At 42.8% G+C, this 27,362-nt stretch overlaps 1 protein-coding gene across 1 annotated transcript in view; it reads right to left on the bottom strand.

Moving 5' to 3' along the window:
- The window catches only part of LOC144769444 (polycystin-1-like), a 640,821-nt gene that overhangs the window by 460,769 nt on the left and 152,690 nt on the right, over positions 1–27,362 (bottom strand). The window contains exons 12-15 of the mRNA XM_078653538.1: positions 23,094–23,304; positions 19,740–19,972; positions 19,458–19,656; positions 19,130–19,199 (exon numbers count right to left, since the gene is read on the bottom strand). Of these exons, the coding sequence (XP_078509664.1) occupies positions 19,130–19,199; positions 19,458–19,656; positions 19,740–19,972; positions 23,094–23,304 (713 nt within the window). The remainder of the gene's footprint in view (positions 1–19,129; positions 19,200–19,457; positions 19,657–19,739; positions 19,973–23,093; positions 23,305–27,362) is intronic.

Raw genomic sequence — 27,362 nt, 5'->3', positions numbered from 1 at the left:
TGCAAGCAGCGATAACGTGTGGCAAGGACTGGGAGAAGGAGATAGGACAAATGATATGGGCGTACAGAATCACTCCCACGGGCACAGGGTACAGCCCTTTCCAAATTTTGAGGGCCCGAGATCCCTTCACGAGAGACAACAGAATGTGGAAGGAGAAAACGATAACCAGTAAATGATCCCCAGCAGTGGTACAAACGAACTTAGAAAGAGCACAAGCTATATATACCAAGTACTACAACTCATGAAGAAATGTGAAGAAGACAGGGCTGGAAGTAGGAGAATGGGTGAGAGTCAAGTTGGCGGTGATGCAAAGGAAGGGGACAGCAAGTACAGTAAACCACTCCAGGTCAAGGAAGTATATGATCGAGCGGCCTTGTTGAGTGATGGAAATGTATGGTCCCAAGACCGTATGGCGAGATGCAACAAGGTACTACGGTGGAGTCATGGTGAGTCGGAGCAGGGAGCAGAGACAGAGCCCAACGATGGAACTGAACTCTCTAACTGGGGAGCGGATCTGGAAGATGGAGAAGTAAGTGAGGGACAGAACAACAAAGCCACCCCGGCGGTGGATGAAGAGAGGAGTGTAAGGAGATCATCGGGGAGCCCATCTGAGCCCCACAGTGGGGAAGGCAGCGAAGAGACTCGGGAGAGAGATACCCCTGCCGCCCCGGTGAGGTATACCCGCAGAGGGAGAGCGGTGGTGAGACCATCCCGATTCCAAGACTTTGAGATGGGTGAAGGACTGTAAGTTTTGTAAGTTAAATTCATCTGTATAAAAGGGGGAGATATGTAGTATTCGCGGTCTAGCTAACCCGCGTTGCATGGTGACGTAACGCGGTAGCCGCCATCTTGGCGGGCAGTGCGCATGCGCGCGCATTTGGGAAGCGCGAACGCCGAGCGAGAAGTAATCGGCTCGGTGCTCTTCGAGATAGATATATTATAATAAATACCCTCGAACCTCCCAACTGTGTGGCTTCATCATTGGGCAAAGTAGCAACATTACACTAATCCATGAACAGCAGCACACACAACAAAACGTAGAAGAACTTACATGGAAATGCGGCCCACCGCATTCCAGATGAAGAGAAAATCGGAAACCAGGATTCTGACACAAACTGCAGGAAATTAGGTATATAAATATAGCGTGCGCATCGCTGAAATTACACACACTGGACTTAATTAAATATTAATTTAGCGTGCACGTCACTGAAGAGATTTAACTTTTTCCGACTCAATAGTAAGTAGCATGCGTGTCGCTGAAAAGTAAACTTGACACGCTGTATTTAAAAGCCCAGGATCAGCGTGCAGATACGATCTTTATGGGCCGATGGGCAGGTAGGACTTGCTTAAGCACTTTTTTTAAAAACATGCCTGTCGCGCTCAGAATGCGCGCGGTAAGCGTGGCTAGAGCCTCATTTAGAGGGCGGTTTAACTGCCGAAGCGTCAACACCTAGGTGTCCCATTTAGCATGAAATAAAGAATATAATAAAAACTCACCGACCCATAGACGCATCAGCTAACCGGAAGATACATTTTCACAGATGGTAGACAGGGCCGGCGCAAGGCATGGGCAGTGCGTGCAGCCGCCCAGGGCCTCGCACTCGGCTGCAAGACAGGGGGGCCCCACCGCTTCACTGTGAAAGGCCACACTTTCACAGATTTCCCATCTGCTCCTGCTGGGACCCCTCCCCACACAATCACTATACAATACACATGCAAGGCTGGAGTCGACCTTGCTGATCACGGCGTGTTGGCATTCGGAGGGGGGGAAGGGGGAGGAAGGCAGAGCAGCTGGCCAGCATCACAGTGTCAGGGGCGGGGGAGCACCTGTGTTAAGTACCGGCCATTCCCCTTCTGCATTTTGTTGCCAGGTGACAGAAGGCCCCTTTGTTTCCAGGACCAGCCGGACACAGGTAAGGGAGGTGGGTGAGGGGAGGAGGGAGCAGCCAGATCAACTGGCTTTTGTTAACTTAATGTATGTAGAACTGCCAGTGCTAGGGCAGTGTTTTACAAAATGACTCACTGCTTCAAAGGCCATGGGGAGGGGGCCCCCTTTCCCTGGGCCTCTAAGCACTATAGAAAGCTGCAAGGTCCAGGTGTGGGGGCCCCTTTCCCTGGGCCTTGTGGCCAGTACTCCTTTATTTGTTCTCCAGTGAAATGAATCCAAAAAATAAAAACTGTTGCTGGAAAGGTCGTCTTTTTTCTGACATTTTTCACTTCCAACTTGCAGCATTGGGATGGAGATAAATAAATGGTTCAAAATGTAAAACAAAACTAAAGCAAGACAGAGTGGGTCGAAAAGGGGCCAGATTGTTTTTATTCACACCCAAAACACATTACTGCCACTTTATAGAGTTTGCCAGTGAAGCACTACTTTTGTTTTCTTGTCTTTCTCTGAACAGCATTGTTTTCCCCGGGTTTGGAAGTGCACCATTCCTGGATGTACTGCAATACCTGCTTGATGGGCAGATTGGAAAACAAAATGCATGCCGAGGCTCTGCATTCACGAATGCGGTCTTTTTGAACTATATTGCTCACGTTTTGTAAGGATATAAGCAATGGACATTGAAACTGGCCCCTTCCAGCCCTGTAGTCATGGCCTTAACTTTTCATGCAAAAGCACTCATTGATTTCTGAATATTAAGTGCAAAAGGGTTAAGGTAACCATGTTGTTCCTGCTTACATTTCACATGCTTTTAATTAATCTTACATTCTTTATGAGTGTTTGCTTTTTCCAGGATGTTGTCACTTTTTTTTTGGGCAGCATATTGCTCTTGTCTAGTGCCTAATTTGAATTGGGTCACCTCCAGGTGTTTATAGCGGGGCGCAATTGGATTTGTAGTTGAAGGCAGTGCGAGTTTCTCCCAGTGGGGCAGTCTGGTGTTCAGTGAGGGAGAGGATGTGGCACTATGGTCAGAGCTGCCAAATTTGGAACTGGAGAACCAGGTTCAGCCTTCATGACCAGCCCACCAGACCACTCCCCTAAGAGAGCACATTTAGTAGGCCCCGAAAGACCTTAGAAGAATTGTGTCTGAGCACCAGCAGGTGGACCATAGCGGTGGCAAGTGTAGGTTAAACTTGAAGGCCTGTCCATTACAACCCTTATTGAAGCTCAACTTGAGTCTTTTGGGCAGGCCTTCGAAGCAGCACACCCTAGTGACTCTGTCATTGAGGTCATAGGACCCTTGAGCAGGAAGGCTCTAGGGCGGTTCGACCTATGAGATCGCACTGAGTGCTGACTTCGGGTGGGGGCGTCATGTTTGCAAGTATATTATGTTTCTAAAAGCACTTGTTGCCTCCTTCCTGGCCTCCAACAATTTTGGCCACAATAAAAATGTCATGAATACTCCGATGATTAATGTTCTTCCTAGAGAGAGATGGAGTTTTGTCAAGTGGAAGTTTTGACTTCTTTAAAAGGTAGTGCAGAGGGTTAATGTGCCTGCTGCAAAGAACATGTACCATGCAGATCACTAAATCCACATAATTTAAATAGGCCAATGGGTTACTGCTTTTGTAAGAGAGATGCTATTGTTACTTGCAGTTTATAAGTCAAAATCTTAACATTGAACAATGAGCTATTAACTGTCATCTAAGAGCTCGCATGCAAACTGCAAGGTATAAATTACAGCGTTATGTTTTTTTCCCCAGACTTTGATTATCCCAATGTTGCAAAAAGGGTTAATTTGGACGGAAATCAATTCTAGTTATTAAATATAACCCTGAACCATGGTATTACATTCTAAATTCAGAGTTTGTGTTTTTCCAGATCAATCACTAATACACCATACTGCCTACTAGTATGATTGTAATTGGACTCCTAGTCCTTTGTCTTAAGTAACATTACCTATTGTGATTTACACACATAGGATTGATTGTCTCCATGTAATGTGTGATGTAAAGTTCTCTGACACCCTACACTGGTATCAGTGGTGCTGTAAATCAAATTAAATGCATCTGAGCGAGAATGTGGTTATGGAGACTTGAGTGGCACTGTTAAAGGGTGGTAGTGAGGGAATCCGTGCCAGAGCGAGTCATTGAGGGGCACCAACATTGTCGCACAGGGCTCCACCAGCGCTAAAGACAGCCACTTCTACTTCCTACAGTTCTACCACCAAATCAAAAACGTTGATTTGAAAACCCTTTGAATCTGAAGTTTACCTTCAAGTCAATGTATGATTTAGCAGTGGTCTTGGTTGTTTCAAGTCTTTTTTTATTTATGTACAATCTTTATTGTTTGCAATGGAGTCTTGTAATTTTGTACTATGCGTTGTGTTTTTGCACTTAACATAATTCTGGCGAGTAAAGAGCCCACACACAAAAAAGATTGTCCTACATCTCTTAGCATGTGTATGCGTGATACTGGTGAGAGGATTTATGTTAAAACAAATGACGAAGTATTAATGTCATCCTAAGGTAGCACAATAATGGCACAGAAAGATAAGGGAGCCTTTTCAAATTTGCAATTATTTCCATGGTGTGAGAGATTTTCTCTTGTGTCATTTTATATTTTGAATGATCCCGCCCCTCATTACCTCAACAGGATCTCCCCCCTTTATGAGGCAGAACTGGAAATTGAATCTTGACTCATCTGGAAACAATCAGTTAACGAGGAGTAAATAATATACACTTTTGTGAGAACTGCACCTAGCTTTTCCATCCAATGTGACAAATGTAATCCATTTAATACAGTTTTAAAATATATGGACTTATTTTATATGTATATTTATCTTTTTGTCCATGTTACCGATATCCACGTTAGGTCTCTTCGGGAGGCCAAATAAGATCAATTGTGCTGAGATGTTAATTTCTGTGATGTCACTTCTTGTGATGTTACCAAGGGCGGCTCCTCCACTAGGGCGGGGGAGCGTCGCCCTACTGGTTTCTCACAGTGCGAGGAGCAGAAACACAAAATTCTAAAACTCCCATTTTATGTTCCTGCTTGTCGCACTGCAAGAAAGCAGAAGTGTTTGGTAGGGGGTGGGCTGGTCAGCTTTAGGGCAGGGGAGGAGTCCCTTGCCCACTGCTAAGGGCGCTGGCTGTTTGGTCGGCCCTCCGGGGCTGACCAAACCAGTCATGGGCACTGCACCCTACATGGAGAAAAAGGCCTCCCCATAGGCGCCTGGCTGGTCGGCGTACCGACCAATCACAATGCTGCCATTGCAGCCTTGTGATTGGCTTAGGGAAAGGAGGCTGCCTGCTTCCTGTTCCTGCCAGAGGCAGGATAGCAGGAGAGCAGGTCAGGAGCTGAGACGACGTGAGACCTGGGAAGGTAAGTTTATTTTTTTTTAATTACCCCCGTGCCGAACCCCCACGAGACCCTCCAACCGTGCATCATGTCGGCCGCGACTGGATGTTACATGGAAATTAGGGGGGCCTCACATCTTCCCTTTCGCCCGGGGCCCCAGAAGTGCTAGGACCGGCCCTGATGGTAGGTGCCGGTGAGCCATTGCGATACAGGAGGGTTGAAAAACATTATTAATGCTCACACTGGTGCCATGTAGCTAAAATGACGATCGTATGAGTCGATGACTTCGATAACTCTGGGGTGCTCATAAAATAACATCCAGTAGGTGGCAGCAAACAACCATTTGTTTCCACTGAGTCTCTTCCTCTTGTTTCATCTCTCTGAAACAGAATCAGGTAGGTATTTCTTCTTCTTGTTTTCATTTTCTTCCCTTGTTCAGTCTCTTTGAAGGCTGAAGGAAAGCAGCAAAGCGTCAAGGCAGATCCAACAGAATTTTCCCTGATATGAAAATAGTTAAATAAATGAGTGCAGGTCGGGTAGGCAAGAGGATCTCCGAGCAGATGGAAATTGCAGTAGTCCATGACGCTCATCCGCACTGAACAGGTAGTGCCCACAATGGCAAGAAGAGGTAGGCAGGAAGAAGCGTGATGTTGTGAACAGGCAGGGGCTGGCATACTTAAGCTGTATGCAGGCAGTAAATGGCACATCCAGAGTTGAGGGTGACCGGTGGTATGACACTAGTGGAGCTTGGTCAGGGTGCCAGTAAGCTTGAGTTGCTTTTCAGAAATTCTTTTATTTTGCTTGTAGGTCTTATTCTTGAAGATTCGTGAGGTTTCTTGAAATGTAGGTTCAATCCCACCCTTGTCGCCAAATGTAATAAGTATAGATGTAGCCGAGGTATGATGATTAAGTAGGTTTATTAGATCTTCAGTACAGGATTACATGAAGAATCAGGTCTTAAGTAAGGAATATAGAAAGCCCCACCAGGAGCAGCTCCCTTGCTCCTTAGCCCAATCTTTCAACTGACATCCATCCACCAGGCATCCTCCACATTCTATCATTACATCACACATACCAACATTCCACTATTCATCCACCAGGATGAGCAGCAAGACAGGTAAGCGGGGAAGATACATAGCACCTAAACCAAGATATCACAGGAGGCTACCATTATGCAATATACTTTTATTGCTGCCCCAACATGCAGCCCTTTAAAGAACATCAATACATCACAAACATTTAGAATGTTCGTGAAGGAGAATAACTATCCAGTGCACAGGGCTATCTTCCTCTTTTATTGGATGCTCCTCAACAAGCTAAGCATACCTTTCCTTCTGTTGCATGTATTGCTTTGTTGTATTATATTTCATCTAAACCTTATTTAGGAAAAACTTGCTAATTATGTAATGAATGACTGTATGTAATGACTATATTTATTATTCTTATTTATAGCTTAAACTGAAAAGAAAAAGTTAACCTTAGCACTTGTTTTTTTCCTTAGCGACACTTGGTTTTTACTGTACTTGTTCTTTTTTCAGCCTTCAAATTTATGGTTGGCTTAGGTAGTGGTTATTGCAACTATCTAGTAGCAAATAGTGTGGAAATATAACTAATTGCCCGTAATACCATTGCCGATAATTTAATCTTGAAATATAATTTATTGGCCGTCATCCAGTTGCCGATACCGTGCCAGTGTCAAATTCCCAATTAAGAAGAAACGTAGCTCAGCTACATTGACAGTTGAATTCGCCACGTCCTTCTTCCTATTTTTTGAAGGCAAAACTCACCAGATCTCCATGGCAGCCCGAAAAGGCACTCACTCAGAGAACGCCATTGTGTGTCCTGGTTGTGGTCTGACCTCAGGAGGGAAGGAGCTATGTTAGTCCTTCCTCTCTGCTGACGCCCCCTTTGCAGTGTAGCCTTGACAACTGCCTTCACCAGAGCTGTAACAGCTGCGCTGCGAGGAAACTGACTGGACGATAACCAAGTTAAAAAATATTGGATAATCTAGCATTTAGCACCACCTAATTAAAACTGTGGGTATCTACAGGCTGTCTCACTTTCTAGACAAGATCAACGCGAGCAGCGCTTTTAATAGCCTGTCTCCCTATATACTGGGAACAAGATCAATGTGAGCAGTGCTTTCAACAGCCTGTCTCATTGCAAATAATTTATAACTCAATATATTAAAAAAAATAGAGGCAAATATGGAAATAAATAACTCTCAAAACCATGGACAACCAGGCTTTATAGGGGACAACTTTAAGAAATACTTTCAAGAGGAGTTAAGAGCCTCCCTTAGTTGGCCTAATTGCTAGGGCGGTGTAGTGATGCATGTTTCTTTAAGATGTTCATTCTTAGAATTTGTAATATGTAATGGAATATATTGTGTTCTTTAGATGTAAAGAATGTTATGATTTCATTCTTCTTTTAGCTAGCAACTGTGCTGCATGCACTTTATATGTATCTCACTTATTCCAATAAAATTTACTTTTCTTAAACTATAACTTAAGTGTGATTACTACACTAAGTATCATCTTGCGGGAACACCACAGTTTTGGCGACAAGGATGGGTGCAGCGACATGTTCCTGATATTTACGGAATTGATGTGATCTTCGTGAATAGGACTGGACATTACTTAAAATCGTGAGTACTGGAAACCAAGCGACTCCTGGTGAGGAGCTGCATGATTTTTATAACATCCTGTTGGCTGCGGGACCATCGTGTGTGGTGTTTTCTTTTCTATGCGTGAATTCAAACAAATTTGCATGGAAGCAAGAAAAGAAGTTTTTGGAGCCTGAATAGCGAACGAACATTAGTGTGAGCCTTTGCGTGTGTTCCGAAGAGTGCTTTGAGTGAATCCTTGTTTCAAGGATCAAACACGTACGTTGTTTTGATTCAAGACGCTTACCGGAGTGCCAGTTGCAAGTTAACGAACCCCGGGACTTGCCAGGTACACGCTCCAGGCATTTTCAAACCGCGCTCATTGAACATCTGCTGCGAGAGCGTCTCCGACGCATAGTACACGTTGGCCAAGACGTCGCCACCTGCAGCAAATGTCATCACGCTCACGCACGGCGGCCATCTTGGTTGCCATAACGACAGGTTCACGAGTGCTTTCTTCACAGATTTCGTATAGTTTCTAGAGAATTTCAGTAAGTCTCAACATTTTTTTTGCGCACAAGTTTTAAATGATTTAGTGCATGCAGCCACACATTCTGGAAGTTTCCTCACGATCGTTCAGGAAGTGACTTTCGTTTCTTGGAGCCGCATTTACATAAAGTCCACCTGGTAATTCAACTCAATTGACATTTGCCAGATTATTATTATTTTTTTGTTGCATTTACCAAAACAAAGGATAGAACTATTTTGTATATATTTCTGTGTTTTCATACTCCTTATTTTTCTTCACATTGTGACTTAATCCTCATCTTCAGACTCAGTGGCATATATTGTTCATCATATAATATGTCGGTGGAGGCAAATTCATCAAGACCTAACACATCAAGAGATACCAATTTATCCAACCTCCAGATTAATTCTCCGAAAGAGTTTTTGGCAATTCCTGGAGAGCCTTTAGTTGCATGGTTGGACTGGAAGGAGTATTTTCTTAATTATATTGCAAATTTAGAAGATGTTAATGGTATCTTTACGCCTGATAGAAAAAAAAGAATGCTTTTGTATTTATTAGGTCCTTAAGGGTTACGTATTTTTAATGAAATGCATAAACTTGATAGATCTGAAGGGGACGTAGATGTATTTAAAGCAGCAATTTTGGATCTTGATGACCATTTCTCCCCTTCAGTTTGTATAGCTGTCACCAGACATTCTTTTTTTCACAGGAAGCAGGAAAAACACGAGTCGATAGAAGAGTATGTGTCAGCTTCAAAGAAACTAGCCAGTAAGTGTAGATTTGCGCAACTACACGACAAATTTATTCGCGACCAAATAGTTATGTTTACTAAGAATAGAAGCTTACAAGATAAATTGTGGGTGGAAAGTGAGGGTTATTTAAAAGACATTGTTGCTATGGTAAAGAAAGCGGAACTTTCGGAGCGTTGTGCTAAAGTGACACTCTCTCAAGACAAGAAAAATCCGGACGAGGTTGTAGGGAGAGTTGTTGAAAAGAAGGGTTCTTACAAAAATTCTAGAAATGTAAAGTTTGATAAAAAAGAAACCAAACAATTTTGCGAAGAAAAAGTCTGAGAGTTCTGAACAAAATATGCGCAAGGGTTTTGGCTCACGTTCACTTTTTGGAAGGGCTGACAGGAGGGGTCTGACTGCCAGCCGTGCATCCTTCAGGTCCCAGTTCTACTCACAGGAACCCCCAATACTAATGGAGGGGTTATCGCCAAAACTCACATTTTTACCATCAGAGAGACAGAACCCCAAGAAACCATGGAGGAAGAGCAAGACCCTCCACCCAAGGATACCAAGGTGAGCATCATTACTCCTTCAACCTTCAAGGTAGGGGGCAGACTAAGACTGTTTGCCAAAAATTGGGAATTGGTAACTCTCCACCCTTGGGTATTGGAAACAGTTACAGGTTTCAAAATAGATTTTTGGGAAACTCCATACCAACTCAGAAAACCCAAGGAATTACTCTAGGAAAAAAAGAAAATGACCCTTATAGATCTAGAAGTAACACAGATGCTAAACAAATGAGCTCTATCAATTGTGAAGAATCAGAAGATTACACAAGGCTTTGTAAGTACAATCTTCCTGGTAAAGAAAAAAGACAAAGGCTGGCGACCAGTCCTAAATCTGAGAGATCAGAACAGATTTCAAATGGAGAGTATTCACCTCTTGAGAGATATTCTACAGACAAGAGATTGGTTAGTAAAACTAGACATCAAGGGCACCTACTTTACAATTCCCATGGACAAGGACAGCCAAAAATATCTCTGTTTCACATGGAGGGGTGTACTTTATCAGTTACATTGCTTCCCCTTCGGACTGTCCTTGGCACTGTGGTGTTTCACAAAAGTACTTTGTCCAGTAGTCACTTACCTCAGGGAGAGAGGCGTAAGATTAATCATATATCTAGACAACATCCTCATTATTTCACAGGGCAGAATAGAGGTTCAAAATCACTTACTTCCAGGGCTGGAGTCGGGGTACCACGCAGGTGGACGGCGTCCTCCCACTTATTTTACAGAGAGCTCGATAACTGGAGCAAATGGAGCCACAGATTTACTCTTTGGCCTCTCTGGGGCGAGCTCGGAGCTCATTCAGAACGCTGCTCACGCGCTGGCTTCTCTGATGCTATCGCATCTAAGGGGTGAGCGAGGGGAGGCAATGAATCTGATGGTGCAAGCCACCATTTGTGACATTACTTACTGTCATGACATCAGTGTCCCCCCACTTCTATGTTTAGGACTTGTGCCCTGCTTACTTCTGGCTATGAAACTCCTAGAAAACGTAGGGTTTATATAAATACGGAGAAGTCGGTTCTGACTCCTACTCAAAAGATAAACTTCCTGGGCTTTCAAGTGGACTCAGTCTTAACCCAACTAATTTTGCCACACAAAAAATTTGTAAAGATAAAAAAGATGTGAGCCAGGGCCATTTTTGGGAATATACCAGACTTCGTAATAGAGTCAGATGCGAGCAACCAGGGCCGGCTTTAGCACTGGTGGTTGGCGCCCCCCAAAGACCACCATCGCCATAGATTCCTTCACTACCACCATTTGACAGTGCTCCTCAAGTCTCCATAACCACTGTCTCTTAGATTAATTTAGTTTTATAGCACCACTCATACCAGTTTAAGATGTCAGAACACTTTACATCACACAGGCATTGCACAGAGACAATCATACGTGTGTAAATCAGTAAACAGGAGATGTTACATAAGACAGAGGCCTACAAGGAGTAGGAGTCACAGTTCATCCATACGGGTAGGCACTACAGTTTAAGAGCACTTGGACTGGAAAATCACAAATTCAGAAATTCAAATGTGACACCATTGTTAGGGATTTTCTTTAATAATGATAAGAATTGATTTCTACCCAAATGAACCCCTTTTGCAATATTAGTACAACAAAAGATTGGGCAAAAAAAATATAGCTCTAATATGTTCCTTGCAGTTTGCATGCAGCTCTTTGATGGCAGTCAATAACTCACTCCTCTATATTAAGATTTTTACTTATAAACTGCAAGTAATCATTGCACATAGTTCTGCAGCATTTCATAGAGGGGAAAATGTCAGTTCTCTATTTTGTTAGCATGACTAACGTCAACTTAAAGCTTCTGTTAGGGGTTTTCTTTAATAATAATAAGAATGGATTTCTAACCAAATTAACTCCATTTGCAATATTAGGACAACGGAAGACTGGGCAAAAAATATATAGTTCCTTGCAGTTTGCATGCAGCATTTTGGTGGCAGTCAATAGCTCACTGCTCTATATTGAGATTTTAATTTATAAAATGCAAGTAACATAAGGGTCCCTAAGAAAAGCATTAAACCATTGACCTATTTATATTATATATATAATATATATATAATATAACTATCAAATGTGCACCGTTTTCCATAGTCTAGTCATTGTGTTCTCTTAATACTTGTACTGACTGTTACATGCTCCCATACCCATTCCCTTCTTATCCTGCAAATTCTGACTAGTAGTAATGGCATGTAATGACGTGACTGAATGCCAAGTTAGGTCTACATTTCAAACGTTTAATTTTGGAGTGATAAAATCAGATGAGGATATTAATTACTCAATATGAATTTTGATTATGTTAATTTACCCAACTTTCGCTTTCACTGAACCTAATATGTTAATCCATTTAAATGGTGCTTGCTTGTCTTTGTGGCACTATAAAAGTTTTCAAATGTCCGCAAACTGACAGGACCTAAGTGTAGTGGCACTACAAAATGGACCTAAGCGTAGTGCAACTACAAAGCAGGGGTGTGATGCAGACCCATGCATCCCCTGTGGTGCAAGAAGGCGCCCACCCTTCCCGGGGCCCCCAATCAGCCCGAAGGCTATGATTATTTGTGACGTAGAAGTGTCTCAGGTCCCCTCAACACATTCTGTGTGGAAAGGGTATTTTTTTGTATCATGTCAGGGCTACCAATTGATACATGTCAAATCATGTAAAAATGATGCTATTATTTAATATTCACAAAAAATAAAGCGACAAACATGATGGCAGACTTCTGCACATAAAAGCTTGATTCCCCCCCACCCCTACTTATGAGTGTGCAGGAACCACGGCTGCCCACCAAAACATTGGGAATGGGACACGTTCATTGTAGTAGGCATATTAACCCTCTGCGCTATGATGAGTCAGAACCTTCACTAGACAAAGCTTTGGTCTCTCTCCCAGAAGAACATTAATCACTGGAATTGTCATTTTTATTGATGCCTGGAAATTTCTGGGACAATGTACGCGGCATTAGGTGCTTTTAAAACGATGCACATGACGCCCCCACCCTAAGTCAGCGCCCGGTGGGTGGCACCGATCACAACCCCCTAGAGCCGGCCCTGCGAGCAACACAGGATGGGGAGCCCAGGTAGGGAAGATAGAGACTGGGTGAAGATGTTCCCTAGGGGAACAGTCTCTTCATATAAATTGTCTGGAAATGCTGGCAGCCTTAAATGCTGTTATGAGCTTCAAGGATCTTCTAAAGAACTCAAACCCACTGATTCATTTAGACAACTTCTCAGCAGTTTCATATATAAACATATTAGGGTGTGCGAGATCCAAAATGCTGTTAGATATAGCGAGTCAAATATGGTATTTTTGTTGGGACACAAATTAATCCTAAGAGCAGAATTTATTCCAGGGGTTCATAATGTAAGAGCAGACTGGAACTCGAGATCCCTGAGGTATTCCAGCGATTGGAAGTTACATCCAGAAGTCTTCTCTCTGATTCAGGACTTTTGGGGCCCAATACAGATGGATCTATTTGCGAGCAGGTTAAACTTCCAAGTACCAACTTTCTTCAGTTGGAACTCAGATCCAGGGGCAACTGCAATAGACGCCTTTCTTCAACCTTGGGTCAAGACCATAGCCTATGCTTTTCCCCCCTTTTCCCTAATTCAAAGAGTTCTGTGGAAAGTGAGAGTCGAATCCAACACTATCATCCTTGCGACTCCCTTCTGGAGATCCCAAGTGTGGTTCATGGGAGTGATTGAATTAGCTATAGATATTCCATGTCTAGTTCCAGCATCCCCGGGCCTGCTTCAGGGCCCAGATGGAGAAGACCACCCTTTGGTTTTAGAGGGGAAAATTAACCTTCTTGTCTGGAGGATTTCAGGGGACCTAATAGATATTCAGACCTTTCACCAGAAGCTAAAAAGTTATTGGATGAAGCCTGGGCTCCAGGAACCAGAAAAGATATAGGGGTGTGTGGAAAAAGTGGTGTAGTTGGTGCCTGGAGAGAAATGTGGAATCCGTAAATGTCCCTGTACAGCAAATAGCCAATTATATAGCGACACTCTTTGCATCTGGTCTCTCCTAGAGGACCATTAATTGTTATAGATCCTCAATTTCCTCTGGGCATGCCTTAGTGAACTTAGATATTGGTAGTAATTCTCTAATAAAATGAGCACTGAAGGGTGTTAGACTTAAAAGACCACCTAAAGCATGCTATGACTCCATGTGGGATGGCAGTTCAATTTTCAAAGTTTTTATATCTTGGCAAGATAATACTTACCTATCTCTTAAACAGATATCAATGAAATTGGCCACATTACTTTGCTTAACTTCTTCAAAAAAGAGTTTCAAATATAAAGGTTCTGGAGGTATCTAACAGATTCGATTCCAGTGAGGGCGTACATTTTGACATATATAAAAGGACAAAGGCCATGTCTGATTCTGTATTCTATCCCTTTTTCAATGACTGTGAAAAATTTTGTGTGGTAAGATGCATGAAAATTTATGATAACAAAATTGCGGAATTTAAAAGGAGTGGAGTTGATCAACTGCTGTTATCCTATGTCAAACCCCATAAACCAGTTTCATCAGCAACTCTAGCTAGATGGATACGGGCCATAATGAGTGAGGCAGTCATTGACCTGTCAATATTTGGAGAAAACTCTTCTAGAGGAACCATGTCTAGTAAGGTAATTTGGCCAGGAGGTTCCCTAACGGAAATTCTTAGAACAGCCGATTGGTCAAATGCTAACACTTTTGAGGAATTTTATTTAAGACCAATAGAGCATGTTGGCAATGTAGCTCCCGATAGCATTAAACATGCATAATGGTAGCCTCCAGTCTTGTAATGAATTGACGATTCTTCAATTATTATGCAGAGAGAATCTTGATTTCGTTAAGGACAAATGGAGGCTAACATTATCCCACCCCCCACACCCTTGAGGGGAAAAAATATACTGAAGTTTAAATCATACATTTTGTGACCTGGAACGTTTTAAGTCTGTTTAATGTGCAGTGTATATTACCTTTTACTTTACATTATTTTTCTCTTACTTTAGATAATACCATATAAGATTGAGAGAAGTAACAAGATGATTTTCCGAATTCTGTTTTTTCTTGAAACCGGAAAAGGATCATTTCATCCTTGTATGTTTCACAGCTAAAAGAGGAAGATAGCCCTGCACACAGGATAGCTATGCTCCTTCACAAACATTCTAAATGTTTATGATTTATTGATGTACTTTAAAGGGCTGCATGTTGGGGCAGCAATAAAAGTACATAGCATAATGTTAGCCTCCGTTTGTCTTTAATGAAATCAAGATTCACTCTGCATAATAATTAGAGAATAATCATTCATGGTGCATATTTGGTATCTCTGAGTCTTGCTAAGTAAGTGACAAAGATGTCTGCCCTCTCAATAAAAAACTAAGGAAAACAAAAAGGTGAAGGGTGGAACGCTTAAAATAATCTCAGCCACTGAAAAGTACTTGGAGCTGCATTCCAGACCATTGTCTTCTCCCCCACGATGTCACAGAAGGGCCATATGCAAATCAGCCTTATTCTGCTCAAATAGAAACAATTCACTAAGAACTGCCTCTCCAGGTGCCCTCCAGATGGAAACAGAAGAAATCCCAGACCAATTATGAACTATTTAGGCTTCGTCAATGAGGTATATCTTTATTCATATGGCAGAGTGAGCCCAGAACCCACGACTGGGCATACCCGTCACACTTTGGGCCTGACTATCTTCAACAATGACTACGCTGGTATACTCCGAACAGAGCGTTAAGGTCATCATTCGGTAAACTGGTGATGGTGCCACTGGTTAAATAAGCCAGCTGCGGGGGCAGAAGCTTTGTAGCTAATGCTGCTAGGGCATGGAACAGCCTCCCCTTTCACCTCAGGAATATGAATGACATACTGGCCTTCAGAAAGGCGTTAAATACATCTTCACCAATTAATATGCATAGTCATATCTCACAGCTATAAACTTTTGAAGGACTTCGTACAGCGCCAGGACATCTTCAGGTAGCTGTAGCGCTCTATAAATGCCAATAACAATAACAACAATGACGAAAACAAAAAGGTGATAGGTAGAATGCTTGAATGAATCTAAACCACTTGTAATTACTCAGGCGGCCTTCCATTCCATAGCTTTTTGCCCACTCTGTAATTCTAGAAAGAGCAGGGCAAATACAAGTCCACCTTGGTCTTGCTCCAATAGGAACATTCCAGCCCACACAGTTTAAAAACTGCATTCTCTCTTTCAGAACACACCTTGCAACACTTTGACAGGCAAGCTGACTGACAGTATATGGAAGCAAAATACTAAGAACTCTGTAGTAATTACACTGGACCAGGTAAGTGTAAGAGCACATACTTTAATGACTGCTCATCTCCACAGCTTCCAGGAACTAACTGGCACCTGTGATTCAAAGCAACACATTCTATCACCATGACAGTGACATCATAAATAGTACAGAGTAGATAGATAACAAGCTTAAGGAACCAGACTACTACAACATCTCCTTTCTTCCCATGAAGCTAAAACAAGGGAAAATAGAAAGAAAAAACATGCAAAGAGAAACAAAGAACATAGGGCATTTTAGGAAAATCATAGGAAGGAGAAACAGCAATGAAGAATAATGCACAATGAATCCAGAAGTACATTTGTAAATGACAAATGACAAAAAACATGAATTAATGATGGATGAAAGACCCACGGGTACATGTTCAATTAAAAAACAACTATAGATTAGAGTATAGATTCAGACGATTTGCCGGCACACTTATCCTACCACTCCTGAGTGGAGGGACATATTTTGGTGAAGACATGGTAAGCTGTGAGGGTTGCAGAAAACTCTCTTTCTGAGTCAGCTGGGAATGGATAGCATCCCTAGACTCAAGACCTAACTGCAACACTACCCTCCTGGGAATCTTGTAAATCCTGGGCAAGTTCCACCAATTCTTCCCATTGACCCTCACAGCAAAACAAGAGGACCACATTTTGCCAAAAACTTCGAAACATTAAGTAGAGACTTAATTCTCACCGAATCTCACACACACACACACTAGACTTAAAATCTACCACAACTGGGACCACAGATTGAGAATGCATCCCAACATCTGCCTGAGTATCCCCACTCTTTGACAGTAAGCCCCACTTCTTCATCCAAGCAGGACACATGTGAAAAGAAGCTTTGCTACCCCTAAGCACTACAAAGGGGCTGGAACCCGTGATGGGACTAGGAGTTGTGCGATGTGCCCACAACATGCTCTGAACCGCTTCTTTGATATCAATCCTAGATGAAACAGCCCACTGGACACACTCAACAAGAATACGGTTAGTGCGCTTAATTAAACCATTGGCCTGTGGGTGATACAAGCCACACGGCCATGAGAAATTCTAGACTGACTAAAAAAATCAGACTCTCTTTGGAAGTAAATTGTACCCCATTGTCAGATACAATCTCTTTAGGGCAACCCTCCCTGGCAAAAGGACTCTGAAGAAACTTGATGACGTCTTGAGAATTGGGTTTGGTCATAAATTGAACCTCCCACCACTTACTGAAGTAATCAGCAACAACCAAAGCAAATTTGTACTTGTTAGGCAAACATTGAAAGGACCCACAAAATTGATAGCTAGCTTCAACCAAGGACCATTAGGAACTTCCACCTCTTGTACGGGAGGAGAAGCAATCTTTATAACCTTGTCACTGGTACAACATGTCACACATATTTCCACAACATCATTAATTTGACGGTCCATGGAAGGCCACCAATACACACAACGAAACCTCCTTTTTGTACTCGTCTGTCCAAGATGTCCTTCATGGCCATAATCGAGAATGCGAGCTCTCAACGATTCAGGAGAAACAAATGTATCCCCCGCATGATCATTTCTCCACCCTTCAAAGTAAGCTCATCAACAATCTTGTTCGAAAGGATGAATGTCCCTATCCAAATGTTTTTCCTTGGGCCACCCGGACACAATGAACCCTTTTACTCTCCGGAGGACAACATCAGACGCCATCCCACAGAACCACTCACGTTCAGTGAAACAATCCACACAACAAGCATCCACTGCAGCAATGAGACATTCTCCGTTTGCATCATCATCACCAAGATCTTGTTTTCCCAACGGTAAAGGAGACCTTGAAAGGAAATCGGCCCTTGTGTTTTTTCCACCAGGTATGTGCGCAACATCAAAGTTATATTGTAACAATTTAGAACTTAACCTTGCAATTCTCGGAGTGTAATCTTTAACAATATTGCCATTGAGAATGGGAATGAGAGGTTTGTGGTCAGTGAGTAGACTAAAGGTTTTACCCCACAAAAAAAACTTGAATCTTTCGAAAGCCCAACAACATGCCAGCAACTCTCTTTCAATGACCGAGTAATTTTTTTCACTCTGAAGTAACGCTCGAGAGGCAAAACCCACAGTGTATTCCTTACCCTGTTTGACCTGAGAAATCATGCCTCCCAAACCATCCAAACTGGCATCCACCACCACAGTACACTGATAGAGAGGATCAAACGGTGTTTGCACAACTTTTTTAATTTGAGAAAACTAATTCTGACAGGAGTCATCCCAGATAAACCTGGCTTTTCTCTTGAGCAGGCCTCTCAAATGCACAGTCTTGGCAGCAAAATTATAAACAAAGTTTCTGTAAAACTCACAAACACCCAAAAATGAAGAGACCTGTTCTTTGGAAGTAGGGCAAGGAGCATTGCCAATGGCCTCGATAAGACCTTCTCTTGGTACAATACCATCACCAGAAATCTGATGCCCCAAATATAAATGGATTCCACACCAAAAAGGCACTTGAGTTTGTTTGCCACAATTCCTTTCCCCTGCAATCTCTCCAGCACCATAGCAAGATTTTTTTTGCAATGTGACTCTCTGTACTTTCCAGCCACCAAAATGTAATCTTGGAACACCACCTTATCCATAACACCTTCCAAAATCTTCTCCATAATCCGTTGAAAAACAGGCTGCCGAAGCTAAGCCGAACTGTATCCTTCTGAACTGAAAGGTACCGACAGGCGACGCAAAAGCTGTCCAATGCTTACAAGCCGGGTCCAACTCCACTTGATGATAAGCTGAGGCAATATCAATTTTTTGAGAAGTATCTTGCACCATCAAACTTTGAAAGAATTTCATAAATACGAGGGAGAGGATGTGAGTCTACCCAGACCTCCCGGTTCAGACTGCGCAAATCTATGCAAACTCTTAGACTGCCATTCTTTCTACGTGCGACCACCAAGGGAGACAACCAAAGGGAGTACTCAATAGGTTCAATGACACCCGCTTCACACATCCTTTTGATTTCAGCTGACAAATCATCTCTGATACTAAACGGCACATTGCGTAACTTGTGCTTAACCAGGACAACATCCTCCTTGACTTTGATAAAATGCTTGAAGCCTTTAACACATCCAAATTTGTCTCCACAAGCCTTTACATAATTTGTTAGACCAAGAGACCAAACTCTCACCTTGAGAAGAGTCGTCCACCACCGAGACTTGCTCTACCGTTCCAGGTCTAAGTGTCATGCCAAACAAACCCTAATGAAAGCAACCAAGAATATTGAGTTCTTTCTTTGCCGTGTAGACCTTCCCTTGAATATGCATGTCCTTAAAAACAAGAGTTGTTACAAAAAAAACCTTTAATTTAATCTTCATTCTTTCACAGGAAACAGGACTTCTGTCTGGTGGATTGAGAGGCTTGTTCTCCCAGATGCTCTCAAAAAACTCTTCGGTAATCATAGTCGTGCTCTGGAATCCACCAACAATTATAGAGACTTACCATCCACCAACACATACCACGGGATCAACACAATTCTCAGAGTCATCCTTGACAACCATTATAAGATCAGTTAACGAACTCACAACCTCACACACAAGATCACTCTTCTCTTCTTCAGAATACACAACGTTACCATTGCCACGGAACCCACACATTTTGGCAAAATGCCCTTGTTTACCACACTTGTGACAAGACGCATTCCTGGTAGGACACACCCTTAAATTTGGAAAAATGAGAAGGAAACCCACATTTTGTACTTTGAGTAAGATCCTTTCTTCTCAGATTTGATAGGAACGTACCTGTTCCCTTTTTGCTCAGACTGAGGTTTGTTTTTATCTCCCTGTGCTTTATCACCTTGATATTTACAGTCCTTCACGACACCCACAACATTCTTCTCGGGTTTAAGCTCTCTGGAGGCTTTCTGAGAAAGTTCAATAGTTTTGACAATGGTAATGGTTTCTTGCAAAGAAGGGTTCTTTAAAGTAAGTAATTTTTCTTGAACTTTCTTGAACTTTCTTATCTCTAAAATTGACTACAATTTGATCACGAATGATTTGAGAAGTGAAATGTTCAAATTCACACTCTGAGGCAAGAATGGGCAGAGCTGCCCCATAAGACATAATGCTTTCCTCGTTGTCTTGCTCTCGTGTAAAAAATGTGTGTCTGGCTACAACTAGACTACACTCTACATCAAACTGTTTCTCCAAAATTCTCACTGCTTGATTGAATTAATTTAATTTGTCTTCTCCCTCAACTAAATCAAGAGGAGGTAGATGTTCTAAGACAGCTTGTCCCTCACACCCTAGATTATGCTCTAGTATGAATCGTTTCCTTTCAGCACTAAATCTTGTACCCCCCCAGGGCACCTAAATATTTCACAAACGCTCTATACCATACTTTCCACCTAACTGGTGGATCACCTGGAAGCTGTAAAAATGGTGGAGGGGGTTGTACATTCTGCGTAATGAATGTAAAGTCGCAAAATTAAAACTACAATAGAAGGTTGAAATAATAAAAGTCCACCTGTAGGACAAAATAAGATAAAATTTGCACAGATGCATGGACAATATTATTATTTTGACTGCGAGAGATGTTGTTGTAGTTGTCTTAGTTGTAAAACATCCACTTTCATAGATGGTTGAATAGAAACAAGGTAAATATGCAAAATAAGTTTTAACTTGAAAAAACGAAATAAAAAGAAACCTGCTGAGTCAAACAATAAAGCTGTCTCCTGAATTTGGTATCCACTCACGCTGTGGTTGTTCAACCAAATATTCACCGTTTCTGCAGCACAACTGTGACACTGAACCTCCACGTCCTCCTCTAATGTACCCAATACCGCAAAATAACTCCGGGAGGTTGATAAACAATTACCTCTCCCTTCAGGAGATCAGAACAACACAAGGCGAGATGCGGGATGTGTCCGATGACGTAGATCCTACCGCGTCGCTTCCCTTCACCAAGGAAACCTTCGGCCGCACACGGGAAATGCAGGGTGAAATACGCCAGATGCAGTATGTGTCCGATGACGTAGATCCTACTGCGTCACTTCTTCCCTTCACAAAGGAAACCTTCGGCCACGCAGGGAAAGCAGGGTGAAATACGCGCTGCTTGCCTTTTACCAAGTAAATAAAGAATGATGTGCACAAAGACAGTAGCTGTGATGCGCTGCTTGTCTTCGCCAACACCCACTGCACAATCCAACAAGTCATCAAAGTGAATGAACTGTGGTGAAGGAAGGATCTCCATACCAGTAAACAGCCGTGCACGCAGTACGGAAGATCCTGTTCCAGAGACACACACAGCAAACGACTATGGCACTCCCTTGCCAGCAAATCAGGCACTGACCATACCACACAGCAATACTTGCCAGGACAACTCACGGTTTCTACCCCTTATCTCTTTGATGACTCGCAGCCTCGGAGTAAATGGAACAACTTGAATACAGCTTGCCAGCAATGTGGCACACGCAGAGAGCATATGATACAGCTTACTGACTTCCCTCTTCTGCTCTGCGAGTCGAAAACATCTCAACAGAGAAGATCCTCCGCAAAACTGAGGCAGATTCTTGCATGCATGGCTCTAGGTGGCCAAACAAACCCAGCTGAAGTTGGCAGACTGTGGACTCAAAACACAGGAGAGTGCTGCACACGTGGGTGGAGAGAGACCAACAGTCAAACTCGTTGCCAAATTTGTAGTGATTACACTGTTCCAGGTAAGTGTAAGAGCACATACTTTAATGACTGTTCATCTCCACAGCTTCCAGGAACTAACTGGCTCCTGGGATTCAAACCAACACATTCTATTACCATGACAGTGACATCATAAATAGTACAGAGTAGATAGATAAGAAGCTTAAGGAAAGACTACTACAAACTCATACATAGTGGCCCGGTTGAGCACTTATCTTCATGGCATATACAAGATAAGTTGTTTCCTCCATGCCATATGACATATAATCATATAGTTGCGTAAAAACGCTGACAGACATACTGTATCCACTACCTTAAAGTGTAACATGAGTTAATGTGCAAAATTAATATTTCTGTGCTCATGGTTGCTTTTTGGAATTTGGCCAAGGTCCATAAAAGCATTTTTTTAAATGGAGTCTGAATTAGTAATCCCATTTGCATAATTATTTACAACCCCCTTCACCAATCTCCTCATCATCACACATGCCACTTCCCCACATGAAGGGCAGCAGAAAAATGAGAAATTTACATTTTGCTCCTTTAAAGATATCGTTCTAGAAGAACTCCAAGAACAACTAATCTACCCACCCAGATGCTTTCAGTCCTCCACAGACGTCAACAGCCCTTCACAACATTAACAAAACCACAATGAACAATCCCTTAGTGTTATGTTCCTCTGAAAACCCATGGCTCCAAGTCATCAGCACCCTAGTACACCCAAGAACGTACCAAAAATAAGCACACCATATGGAGACAGAAGAAAATTTAGAAAATCAAAATTCCAGGAGGACCTTGCCCTTCTGGAAGCACTCCATTGTAACCATTGTTTCATGAGTATCACAGCTAAAACCACCCACTTACAAGACCTCAATCAATGCAGCAATCAACAAAGGCAAAGTTCTCAGGAAAGCAGATAAACAGGGTGTGAACCCTGCCCCAGAACATGCTACCCCACCATCAGCCGACAGATGCAAAGCTATCAGCCATTTCATTACAAGACAAAGAAAATCAATAAAATCAGATTTAACATTGTGCATTTATCACCATCATCCATACTACCACCTATAACCTTCTTCACATTTTCAGCTTGTCACTAACCCAGAGCACCTTCCTTTACTGTTCCGAGGTTGCACAGATTTTCACCCTGCTGAGAAAAGCCTGCACTAGATTCAGCCGAAATTGGCAACTAATATACTGTGGCCCATCTCCCATTTGTTGAAAAAATCATCAAGAAGGCAGTTGCCACTCAGCTGTAGAAGAAGATTTAAAAAAAGAACTACTTCGCCTCTATCGATCGGGGATCCGTCCATGCTGCACGATTGAAATAGCCACCCTCCAAGCAGTCAAATATGCCCTTTTCCTCAACATCAAAAATGATCCTTGACTCCTGTCCTGCTTCACCTCTTTGCAGTTATTGATACCATCAACCATATAGCATTGATCCACACCCTGAAAACTTGCCTTGGCTTCACTGGCACACTCCTGCAATGACTCACATCCTTCTGCACCAACCAACAGCAACTTATTCAAATAAGAACGACAGGATCTCAGACTTTCCCCATCATCTGCAGAGTTCATCAGGACTCCATCATGCAATCCATCATTTTCAACCTTTAAGTGGACCGCTTGCAAGCCATGCTTGCAGATAGAAACTTCAAGATCTACTGTTAAACTGCCAACACCAATTATGTCTCAAAATCTCCTCAATTCATACAGAGATTCAAAGTCTACTTCAAATCCATCCACACCTGGATGTCACAAAACTACATGATGCTAAACCCCACAAATACCTGATTCCTCCTAGTTGCTAACAATTTCAAACATTCTTTGATTCAGTCATGTCTCTCCAACTTAAACCTAATGTGCTTCGAATCCCAACAGACAGAGCAGGCTGAATCCCTCTGGTTCACCCTCAAATCAAACAACCCGCTCAAAGAACACATTGCGAGGAACCCCAAAATTGACTATTTTCAACTCATTCTGAAAAAAGTGAAACCCTTTTCTCCAGTAGAAGACTTCAGAATGACAGTTGAAGTCCTAGTTCTCTTCCACTGATATGGAGGCTCCACCCAACTCAATGGCATCACAGAGACCACCCTCACTCACCTATCAGGCATGCTTCACTCAGCAGCATGGCTCAACAAGGTACTGAAGGAATCCAAATTCACCCACCTCACCTGCGTGCTAAAGAATCTACACTGGCTCCCCCTACAAGTGCTGTTCATCTTCAAGGTTATCTGAATCACCAGTTCACCGCGCAGTTCACCAAGCAATGCGATGCAGTGCAGCAGTAGAAGCAGCAGCAGTGTGGAGGTGAGGAAACGCAGAAATAAGAACTTATCAGTCCCTCCTGGCCCCCGGCCCTGCTCGGCCCCTCGTGGCTTATGGTAATCGTTGCTCGCTTCAGACAGCGAAAAACAAAAAGTGACGGCTCGCATCCGCAGAAAAAGACGTCGAAGAGGAAGAACCCGCCTATCCACTCGCATGACCTTCCAACGCAAAAGTGCACAATAGAGCACCAGGATGACAGTTTTCATACAGATGTTGAGAATAGTGCACAAATGAGTTCCTCTGAGTATGCTCATGTCACAGAAATGGATCATGGTAAAAGTATAAAATACCAGGTTTCCCCTCAGAATGTTCAACCCACTGATCCATTGATTGTTGCAAGCCCGCAGAACCAGACCTTTTCTGACGTTTCTGAGCTAATGGATTTAACAATGGATTCCAGTCTTCATGACCAAACGTTTTCTGACTCTATAGAGCTTGCATGTAAAGACAATGGTGTCAGCCTTCAAATCCAGACCTCTGAAATAATTGAGCTGACTGATAGAGAAACAAGTGGTGGACTTCATAACCCAATCTTTGAAGACCTTGAGCTCTCACATCGAGAGATGGATGGAAGCCTTCAGAACCTCTGAGACTGTTGAGGTCATGCATAGAGAGATTGATGCTAGTCTTCAAGATCAAAGCTTCTCTGAAATATGTGAATCTACTGGTGTGGAGCTTGATGATGGTCTTCAAAACGAAGTGTCTGAGAACATTGAGCTTACAGAAGGGGTAATGGACCCCAGTGTTCAAAATCAAAGTTTCTCTGAAATTATTGCACTTGATGGTGGGGAGATGGATGGCAGACTTCAAAACCATACTTTATCTGAAATTGTTGCACTGGCTGTTGGCGAGATAGACAAACCTCAAAACCAGACCTTAGATAAAATTGAGCTGCTGAATCGAGGGATAAAAGGCAGCCTTCACAACCTGCCTCCAGAAAATTCTGAGCTTATGCATGGAGTTAAAGATGGCTATGTTCACTCCAAATCTGTCACGGAAATCATTAAGCTCACAGAAGGATCAATGGGTGCCAAAAGTAAAAACCAAACTTTCTCTGTGAACATGGATGTCATGCTTGGCGAAATGGATGGTTGCGTTGCTGCCAAAGCACATGAGGGAGTAGTGACTGGTGGTAAAATCATCAACAACTTGTTTTGTGAAAATGCTGAGCCAACCTCCATAAAATTGACAGCGAAGGAGCAAGAGCCTCATTTGGAGATTGTTGCCAACCAGCTGGATATACATGTGTGTTGCCCATTCGATAGTCCATTTCTGGAAATGAATGTTGTTCAGAGATTCGGAAGTGGATGATGACCTAGTAGAGCACTTCACTTCAGCTGGAGCACTTAACCCAAACATGCAGTCACCTCCAGGAAAAGTTATTTATGCAGACTACATCTGAAGAGGGTAACTATTTGGGGGAGCATTTGATTCATCAAACTCCACCACAGAATCGGAAGAAGCTTTCTCAGCAGACTGGATCCCAGGAGGAAACTAATTCCGAGGAACCACTCCTACATCATGCTTTGTCCGAGAATGAAGAGCAACTCTCAGGGCCGGACTGGGAACCAAAACTGGCCCTGACAAAGAGCTTGGTCAGCCCCACTGGGAGCGGCCAAGCACTCTGCAGATTGCATCCCAGAAGGGGGAGTATTTACAGGAATATCTCCTCCATTCTGCTTCTTTCCAGAATGAGAAACAACTACAGCATTGTGGATCCCAGGAAGAGGAAGAACTGCCAGATTCTAATGCAGGCCAGGCCATTCAGCAGGCCAATTCATTCCTGAAAAGCAAGAATCAACACAAGCTTGACCTGTCCCAATCTCAACAACATATAGCTATCTTTCAGAACCACCTCCGAGTACAGACTACTCGCCTCCAGATGTTGAGTGAGAAAGCACGCGAGTTGGAAGAGCAGCTGGATTCCTCTGAGAAGACCACAAATGATAAAGAGACTCTGCTATCTAAGATGCAAGAGACACTGAAGGATACAGAGCAGTCAGTCCATCAATTTGACCAGGACATTGCAGAACAAGGGCGAACCATCCAAAGTCTCGAGGGCCAGCTGGATCTTTCTACTCAGAAAATATCTTCGCTAGAACAAGTACTGTCGCTCAAAGAGCAGGAGGTCACAGATTTAAAAATGGAGATAGCCTCTGTGAGGCAGATTGATAAAAATACCTTTCAAGCAGATCATGGTCTATGTGGCACACTTCAAGAGATGATTGTGCATGAGAGTGACGGAGGAAAGGTGACTAGCAAGAGCCAGCTATTTGATGAGATAGATGTCAAATGCAAGAATGAGCAAGCTACAGTTCAATTCTGTGCTGGTTGTTGCACACAAAATATCCAGGGTTTACACTCTGTTATAACAGATTTAAACCATAAACGCCAAGAGAATGAAACCCTTTGTGAGTGTTTGCAGCAGGCGCTCCAGAACTAGAAGGAAGAGTTTCATAGGGATAAGTCTGCAATAGAGCGAAACTGTAGTGATTTGCTGGATGATATGAAATCTCAGCTCACCCGTGCAGAAGAGCAGGCAGTGATGCTCAATCGTGGAAATGACCGGCTCCTGGAGGATGTTCAAGAGCTACATAATAAACTGCTTTTAGAGGCTGAAAACATTAAAGTCCTTCAACAACAGATTGATGAGGACACAAAAGCTCATGCTTCAGAGTTGCAAAATGTAAAGCAGGAAAAAGAAGAAAGTTGCCACAAGCTTGTTCGATCCCATAGTGCCGATTTGGAGAGGGTTCGGGATGAACTATGCAACCGTTATGAGGGAGAACTCCAGCTTCTCTGTCAAGAACTGGCTCACCAACATTATTTGAGAGTGGACACATTCAAACAGGAGTTGGAGGACTTGAAGAAAAGCCTTCATCATATTAAGTGAAAGAATGTGCATGAAAGTAATGAATCCACAAATCTCTTGAAACCGTGTGAAGTATTAAACGTATCTGCAGGAGACAACTTTGTAATGGCTAAGTACCTTACGCACACCACTCTACAAGAACAGTCTGCTAAAACAGCTTATTCTGAGGAACCTTTGGACTCTGAGCTGTCTTTCAATGATGGTGTTGAACTAGATGGAGACCTCACTTTAGAACCCAGCTTTAATTCCACAGTTAGCTATGAACCCTTCAACTCACCTCTTATGATAACCAATGTTTTGGCAGAAGGTGCTGCTCATTGCATGGATCTAGATGCAGAGTCTTTTGCAGTCTATTTATCAAGGAATAGATTGCCTTCTGTGGAACTCGATGACAGTAGTACGAACTTGAATATCAACGCTGTCGCTTACCCCTAAATGAGGCACAGAAGTCGGGAGCGTATGGTGGCACGTCTTTATTATTTCACTGCCACACACGTACTGACATTCCCCGTTTTCCTGTTTCCGCT

Source organism: Lissotriton helveticus, chromosome 7 (genome assembly GCF_964261635.1).
Source record: "Lissotriton helveticus chromosome 7, aLisHel1.1, whole genome shotgun sequence".
In the NCBI taxonomy this organism is placed as follows: domain Eukaryota; kingdom Metazoa; phylum Chordata; class Amphibia; order Caudata; family Salamandridae; genus Lissotriton; species Lissotriton helveticus.
Note: the sequence above shows the minus strand (reverse complement) of the source record. Positions and strands in the feature narration are given on the sequence as shown.